General features: G+C 36.0%; 1 protein-coding gene across 1 annotated transcript; it reads left to right on the forward strand.

Annotated features, from left to right (window-relative positions):
• The first annotated feature begins 3,321 nt into the window (after positions 1-3,321).
• LOC133922250 (sirohydrochlorin ferrochelatase, chloroplastic-like) lies at positions 3,322-8,615 on the forward strand. Its single transcript, XM_062367493.1, has 6 exons — positions 3,322-3,731; positions 3,868-4,073; positions 4,164-4,225; positions 7,113-7,223; positions 7,417-7,509; positions 8,199-8,615. The coding sequence occupies exons 1-6, from the start codon at positions 3,667-3,669 to the stop codon at positions 8,301-8,303; spliced, it is 642 nt and encodes a 213-aa protein (XP_062223477.1). The 5' UTR covers positions 3,322-3,666; the 3' UTR covers positions 8,304-8,615.
• The last annotated feature ends 593 nt before the right edge of the window (positions 8,616-9,208 follow it).

The following is a 9,208-nucleotide window of genomic DNA, read 5'->3' on the forward strand; positions in this document are numbered from 1 at the left end:
TGCATTGCATTCGAAGTTATGTCGCGAACCTATGGTTGCGGCCATACTGGTACAATATCATATATTGACATAATACGATGTAGCTTCATACTTTGTTGGGTATGAAGGTAGTGGATATGACATTTGCATTGCATTTGCAGTCCTGGAAATCAATTTCATTGCAATATTTATACATTGTAGTTTGACATGGAAGTGAATACGAGAAGTGATGCTTCTCCGAAGTTCATTTGCAATTGTGGGTTATCTTTCATATTTGAAGCTATACCGTATACAATTTTTTTGATGATCTCATCTATAGAAGTGGGAAATTAACTTGTTGGTCAACTAGTTTTATCTTCTGCTACATTATCTCTCACTTTTAAACTGATGCTTAATGAACTTGTAGTTTAAATAGCTCATTAAAGCAGTCTACTTGCTGAGATTTTTCAATCTTACCCTTTTTATATCTTTTCAGGTGCCTGATTTGTCTGCTTGCTTGGAGGGATAGAAGTAGCAGCACACCTTGCACGTTTTATTTCATATAACTTTGAGAGATGTATTGTAATCATAATAAAGACCTAGATGTTGAAGTTTGAGGGTTTATTTAATAATGTCGTAGGGATGTTAAACCTATTGCTCTTTGAAATGTTTATGGCTTAGTCGTTTCTTACATCTTGTTTGGTTTTATATATTTGTTGGTGTTGCTTAGAGAAGGTGTTGTTGTCGTTTTTTTGTTGAACAACACCTTGTGGTGGGTTATAGTAGCATTTTAGGGTTGTGTGATTCCTAGGGTGTTACAATAATGGCTCAAACAGATTTTAAAACAGAGTTACGATTTGAGAGAAAAATTCATTTCAAAGTTGGAATCCAAACTGTCCGTTGCCCCCAAACGAAGGCTGACAGCTCCACCCTTGCATCACAACCCTTCCCTCCTCGCATGGATGTCAAGCAATACCCAATGCCTCTTCTAGTGCACCCGATAGATAGGAATTCCTAATTTTAGTGGTCTTATTGCCAGGGTTCACAAATGCGTTGAAAACCGATCAAAAACCGTGAAAACCGATCAATTCGGTCCGCACCGAATTCTGAATTCAACCGGTTTTCAAATTTAGGTTCAAAAAATTAAAAAAAAAACTCACAAAAACTTCTAAAAATACTAGAGACAATATTAAGACCTTTTGTGATTTTTTTTCAAAAATAATATTGTTTGCATAATATTTCATGGAGAGGAAGTTTGGAAAAAAAAAGGAAAAGCATGCTTTAAAAAATGTTCATCTCATTTATTAACTCACTTTATGGAAAATATTAACATGCAAACACATATTTTGTGTGTGCAGGGTATACCTTAAGAGGATCTATAAAATTAGTCTCTATTCATTTAGAGTTTTATTAATTTCTCCATAATTTTTACAAAATTCACAAGCATAAAGTGAACATGTTAAGAAAAAACACTGTAGTTAACTTTGTCACATCTACCATTATTTTTCCTACACAAAGCATGATTTCACTAATTTTTGAGGTGTGATGGATTAGTTATGAATTTATCTAGTTGCAACATATTTACTCAATCATGATTGATTACAATAACTATTTCATGATTACATGTATATTTAGAAGATAAAGGATCATGTAAGAAGACTAAAAAAGTTGGTTTTATGATTTTTGGATAGCAAATAATTAACTATGCATTTAACTAGGTTTAGAAAATAAAACTTTTCACAGAAAATATATGATTTTTTCATAAGTATAAATACTTTTATCATGCAGATCATATTACAAGGAAACCAACAAAATTTGTTTCACTTAATTTGAAGCTCAGATGAATTAGTTATCGATTTTACAAGATTGAGCTATTTTTTATTTTTCTTGAATTTTACTGAAATTCGATAAAACGGAATGGTTTTCGATAGAATTTAAGATCAAACTAAATGCCGGAAATATGACCGGTTTTTAATTGACTTCGATCGGTTATCAAATGGTTTTAATTTTGCATTGGTCAAATTAATTTGATTGATTAAATTCGATCAAATTCTCACTTAATTTCCATCACATTTTTCTAATTTTTGTGAAAACTGTGAATTCACCATATATGGCCCAAATAAGATCCATCTAATTTGCAAACTGTGGCCCAAATGAGATCCGAACATTACTAGATGAAGAATCAGTAATGAAGAACATTACTAGCTAAAACAACTCAAAATGAGGAATCAGATCTAAAATCTAAATTAAGGAATTGAAATAGCAATCATTAGTAAACATACTTGTAGCATAGTAATAGCGCTTTATAGATGGAGTCAATTTGACGGGGCTTGAGCCCCTACCCGCAGCACGGTTCAAAAATTCGTCGGTAACTGACAAAAATTCACGATAATCGGACATCTCGGTCCGGCTCGGTTTCAGAAACCGAATGGTAACCGAATATGAATTCAAAAATTTAAAAAATTTAAAATTGATTTCACTTTATTTAGAGTTTTATTAATTTCTCTATAATTTTTACAAAGTTCACAAGCATAAAGTGAATACGTTAAGAAACAGCATTGTAATTAACTTTTTCATATCTACTATTATTTTTTCTATGTAAATCATAGTATAAATAAACTAATAAAAGTGGTTTTACTATTTTTGAGGTGTGATGGTCAGTTATGAATTAATCTAGTCGCAACACATTTACACAATCCTGCATATTACATAACTAATTCTTGAGTTCATGTATTTTTAAAAGACATAGGATCATGTAAGAAGACTAACAAAATTAGTTTCATGATTTTTGGATTAGCAAAGAGTAAACTGTGCATTTAACTTGGTTTAACAAATACATTTTCTCACAGAAAATTTTGAAATTTTTATGAGTATAAATATTTTTATCATGTAGATCATGTTATAAGGAAACCAACAAAATTTGTTTTACTTTATTTGAAGCTCAGATGTATTAGTTATTGATTTTACAAGATTGAGATAATTTTTAGATTTTTTATTGAACTTCACTGGAAAATCAAGAAAACGCTCGATAAATCGAGAAAATCGAATAGTTATAGACAAAACCGAGCGGTTATCGATAATACGAAAAATTAAAAAACCGCTCGATAAATCGAGAAAATCGCTCGGTAACTGGTCCAATTCGACCGGTTATCGAGAGGCTAAATTTATAAATTTTCCCTAAAATTTAAATTTAAATTATTTAAAATTCAAGCAACTATCACGATTACCATGATTTTTCAGTTACCGCTGCAGCTTAGTTATGTACTTCGATCAGTAAAGTGAACCCTGGTCGGCGGTCCCTATTAAGGCCTCCCAAGAAGTCCCGTTGTAAAAAATAAAATTAGCAATGATCATCTTTCCCATATAAAAGAAATAATCCTCATAAAGAAAGGTCCTCATCAATTCCTCTTCTTCGTCGATTGGCTCTCTCACCGCCGCTGCGCTCGACGCCGGTCTCCAATATTGCCGCACCTCACCGCCGTCCCTCGTGCCAGTCACCGCCTACGCTGCCACAGATCGCCGCCATACACAGTACCCGTGCGTGCGCCATCGAAGAGGCCACAGGACCAGGACGAGGCGACGCCCAGGCCCGCCGGGTTCAAGACCGAGGAAGAGGAGAATCAAGAATCCAGGACCCCATAGCATCGATTTCAGTACTACCCACGACTCCTACTCTGCTCCTCTCCAGAATTTTAGTCCACCTCTGCTATGCACCCAATTTCAGTCTCCTTCCAGCCTATCACTGCAACCCCTGCAAACAAACTCATCCGAAGGTAATCTGTTTTTTTTTTATTTGTTGGGCCTGCATTCGATTTCTTGCCCACCAATGAATGAATTTATGTGGTCCTCTTGTCTCCCAATTTTGCCCGTTTGTCATGAAACTGTCTCTTGTTTGTTTGTTGGCAATAGGAGCACTGTTGTGAGGAATCCCCTTGATTTTGGAAAGTTCCGAAGAATTGGAAGAAATAGTAGAAGCCTGGCCATGAATTGCAATCCAGATTCTGCTTTTGGTTCAGAAACGTCGTCTGGAGGAGACAATTTTACTGTGGGGGAGAAGGATGCTGTAGTCATTGTAGATCACGGGTCACGGCGCCAAGAATCCAACCTCATGCTAAGTAATGAACCTGATGTTGTTTCTGAGTTTTTTTCTTCGTTTGCTTTGACGGTGATTTTATTTTGTTTTGATCCATTGTTTGAAAATGCAGACGACTTTGTTGCGATGTTCAGGGCGAGGACTGGTTACAAGATTGTTGAGCCTGCTCATATGGTACTGTTCATTGCTCTTTCATTTTTATGCAATTTTCTGAGAAGCTGGAACTTATGACTTTTTAATAGCATTTGAAGCTTTTAGCCTTGTACAAATGACTGTGCCTGCCCACCATTTTCTGAAATAGAACTAGCAGTCAGTAAATTATCTTGTTGTTTGAATTCCATGTGACCCACGATGTGTTTGAGTTTTTAAAATTTTGGCTCATCACTGAGCATGTTTTGAAATATAGACAGAAAAGGGTTTTTATTTATAACTCTTAATTTGTGTGCTTCTATGTTTAGCCCAAGTGGAGACTCTGCTTTGAAGCTATTGTATTGCACCTTGAATTTGTCAATCCAAGTTCATTATTTTGGAATTTCCATGCCTGATTTTTTTTTTCAATATGTATGCATCCAATGCAGTTTGTGTGTATTTGACTACTGTAACACTTATCATTGTGTATCCTGTAATTCAACCTTATCGAATCAAACGGAGAAAGTGGGAGAATCTCCTTGAGATATATTGGCTAGTGGGTGTGGTTCTCACCTAGCCAACCAGGGTCTGATTCTCACCTCCTACATATTAATGCTAGGGTGGACATCTCTCCCCCTAGTCAAGTTTTTTTCTAAACGAAGAAAGTGGTTATTGAATAGAGAATCTTTATCCTCTTCATTTGTGTTGCAAACTTGTTGCTTCATCTAGGTGTATTCACGTATGCTTCTGCCATTTTACTCTTGTTGCCAACTAGCCATTTCTCTTTCTCCTAATGAACAAGTTAATATCACGTGCAACAGTTTTTAATGAGCCAAAAATAGTGCAGGAAGCTAGGGCAATACTGAAAACAGACATTATCTTACCTATAAAGGACCCCCCCCCCTCTGCGTGATCTTCTTGCACAATAGCTACATGCCCTTAACAGCCAAACCAACAGGACTACACGTGAGATCCTTTTTAATTAACTTATTGTTTCTTTGCTTCTATGTTCTTTCCTTTTAAAGTCTCTCTTAGTAAGTTAAGAAGTCTCATAAGCATAATAAAAAATTCTAATATTTGATTCTGTGTTAGATTAAGCTGTAATCTCTAGACCATACATTTTCTGTTCAGAGCAAAACAAAACACAAAGTAGTGCAAGTATTCTGCATTGTAATTACACCCTATTATGAATCAGTGTACAATTGGTTAGCTTGTTGATTTATGTTTTGTTCCTTTTAAATTTTAAAATGCATTCATTTGTTGAGGTCCCAATGTTATCAATTTATTGTGAAATGGGGACACTTACCTCGTCTTCTGGTTTGAGTAGTGTAAAAAATTATATACTTCCATTTTGTTATGGTCTTTACATAGTATATTGTTGGATAATCATGGAAACCAACTTCATAGAAATGTTGTATAATTGAACATCTCAAACTTCAAATGTTGTATAGTTGAACATCTCAAACTTCACATGTGGTCCTCATTACAGGCTAAATCATTTGACTAGCATTGTTGCCAACTAAGTTAACAGAATCCATCCTAGCAAAAGCTCAAAAGCATTCACAATCTCATTATAGTGATATGAGATTCAACCTATAATACTTTTTCTTTGGATGCTGATCAAAACTGACTTCTTGTTAATTGGCATTTTGGCAGTAATAACTAGTAACCATTAAAGGCATAGATGCTGATCAAAACTGACTTCTTGTTAATTGGCATTTTGGCAGTAATAACTAGTAACCATTAAAGGCATACTTGGCCTGGTTTAATGTCACCAAGAAGCTAAATTTTGGGGCCCATGGTGATGAATTCTAAAAACTCTAGCTTCTTATACCCGTAAAAGCTTTCTAGTAAGAATTTTAGCTTACACAGGAGGTGGCGTGGGGAGGTTGAGACTTGAGAAGCCGAAAAAAGATACAAGAAAAAACTGCAGCTATTTGGGTAAAGAAGCTGGCTGTTTGGCCTGGCTTGGGCTTCTAATCTGGAGATGCTAAAGCCGATGTTAGTTTAAATGGGCACTTTTTCTGAACTCAGGTAATTGACCACTGACATGCTAATCCAATTTCGGAGTTTCAAACTATGAAGTTCAAATCAATACAGATTATGTTTCCAATATCCACCAAAAAACAATTTGGGTCAATATCACATGGTATCGTAGGTCAGAATAGAAAACATATTTACTATCATTATGTCATCAATTTTTTGCAGCCACTGAACTTCTGTGGCCAAGAGAAGCATTTACCACTGTTGATGTTCCTGTTTATGATGCTTTATTTGTGGAGTGACATTTAAGTGACTAGAATTGTTGTGATTTTAAACTACAATCTTAATATATTTTTTGAATGAAGTCATTGCTCAGAACCATTTCACTGGATATTGGAGACAGTTCTATACTACCACTATAGTAACCCTTTGGCGTTGTGTGCTCTTGTGTTCCACTAATTGATTGAGCCTATGTCCATCCGTCAAGTTAGAGACGATATCCTGATGTTCTCATCAATTCGGTGAAATTGTGACTTCTGATTAGGAGTCAGTTAAATAATCATGAAGTGATTTGAATGGAAAAAAGTGACATGGAATATGGCTTGGCACATGTTAGCACAATAGTTATTTGTACCATACTTCCGTTCCATATTGTACTTGGGCTCCACAACTCCACATTATTAATGGTTCATTGGGCTGATTGCTCATTTACTGCTGGATAAGCAAGGGTGGTGATTTGTCACCGTATCTGATTAGATGTTACCGTGCATTCTTTTCCTGCTTAAAAGATATGTTTTTTAATTTCCTTTGGTTCCATTTTCTTTATTTACCTACTATCATTTCTTTTCTTTTAATTGGTATTGGCTGGAGCTTCTTGGGTCAAGTGTTCCATATTATTACGATCGGTGTATTTTGTTACTTTACCATGCATGTTTTTTACAAAATGCAGGAGCTGGCTGAACCTACTATTAAAGATGCATTTGGAAAATGTTTGCAACAAGGAGCATCCCGTGTTGTCGTTAGTCCATATTTCCTTTCTCCTGGAAGACACTGGAAGCAAGTATGTTTTGTTTTACTAATTCAGATTAATAATGCTTATTGTTAAGGGTGCCAAGTGTTAAGGACTTAATATTTCCATTTCTTATACTAGTTTTTTAGGGAAGGTGGATGTTTGTCTACCTTGTACATATAGTTGCGTATAATAGTTATATTAAGATGAGGATTTTCATATGTGTTGGCATCATTTTTCTCAGGACATCCCTGCTTTAGCAGCAGAGGCATCTAAGAAGCACTCAAATATACCCTATATTGTCACTGCTCCTCTTGGACTCCATGAACTTATGGTGGTATGTGCTTGTTGAGTTCCCTCTCAATTATTTCAATCACTGCTGCATTGTACATTGGGTGTCGTTAATAGAGAAGCAAACTAGATATCATGTGAGTGTGATTTGCAGTTGTTAACACTTGATTGCTCGTCCAGGATTTCACTAGAACTGCCTTTCTTTTTATGATTTTCTAAATTTCATTGGATTAGAAAAGGTATATCTAACTTTTCTAAAAATAAAATGATGGCTATTGTAAATAGCGGCCTTGATGATTTATCAAGGTAGCAGTATGTCTACCTGGACAATGCATGCATACCTGTCAATTTTCAAGGATTATCCGGTGCGGAAACTATGTAAAGGCTTTTGTAGCAGCCCAGTGTGATAAACAAACTAGAATAGTATGGAATTCTTGCATAACTCCATGTTCTTGTCATATGTTTGACCTGTGGCTGGGACAATATGCTGGGGAAAATGTGGTAGTCAGGATACTCTTGTATGATCATGATAATGGCTTTTGCTTTCAAACAAGTATATTCACTTGCATAGATGTTGATGTACTCGGTTCCTGGTTGTATCACTCCTTAATTCCTATAATACTACTGAAGGCACCAAGTACAGTTTGAGCAATCAAGGACAGGGATCAGGTGACGTGTTGATCACTGCATTCAGTAACATATGATCTCTAATTCCATGGTGAAATTGTTTTGTAGGATATTATGAATGATCGCATCAAGTACTGCCTGAGACACGTTGCAGGCGATGTGGATGAGTGTATGATATGTGCTGGAACCGGAAAGTGCCGCCTTTACTCCTAACAGCTGATACCTGGGACTGGGAGGCTACTCGTTCCGTATTTATTATTGTGCATATTGCAGTATAGAACCTGAAATAGTTGCTGCAATGGTATGCCACTTGGTTTCTCGGCATTACCAATTGGTCTGAGCAAATACTTTTCTCTTGTATGCAATTGCACGAGTGTTTATTCTGGTTCCTTATTTCCACCATGCAGCCAGAAGTTCACATTGTAATACTGATCTCAACAGTTTTGTTCAGCTTGTAAATCTGGGCTGTCATATTCTGAGAATGCAGTCGGAATCAGTCAAATGGGACCAAACTAGCTTTAGATATAGCGCATGCTTGAAGAGCATCAAGAAGAGGTATCAAATCGTTAGCTAACCTTATTTTACTCTAAATCAAATACTGCCAGATATGTAGGGCTTGAACATCTTCCCAACGACGATAAAAACTATGAGCTTCATAATTTTGTTACATTCACGTCTAACGTATGTTCCAGCCAACTTGTAGGTGCATTAGTTTGTTGGTTTCACATGAATCAAATGATAGTAAACTGTATTATTTTTTAATTACCCATTTATTATGTTAACATATGTACATGAAGGAAATGAAAACATATTTGCTTGATTTGACTAAGTTAACCGGAAGCTTGAAGGATGCGGTCCATCCTTTTCAATTTCCGTAGCATGAAGATTTGCCACTTAACATCTACATTTGAGGATTTTGCAACATTGCAGTTGATAATTTGCCACCTCAAACATGTATATGGTTGGGGTATGCCACTTTATTGTTCACATTTTTACTTCACTAAACGAATTCACATGTGTGATGATCCTTTTGCCCCTCTTATTCATCTTCTTCCCCAACGTGGATCCTCGTGTGTCTCTGCTCTCGCCATGGAGGTGGGGTTTAGTGCAAGAGGGAG

Source organism: Phragmites australis, chromosome 6, assembly GCF_958298935.1.
Source record: "Phragmites australis chromosome 6, lpPhrAust1.1, whole genome shotgun sequence".
Lineage (NCBI taxonomy): Eukaryota > Viridiplantae > Streptophyta > Magnoliopsida > Poales > Poaceae > Phragmites > Phragmites australis.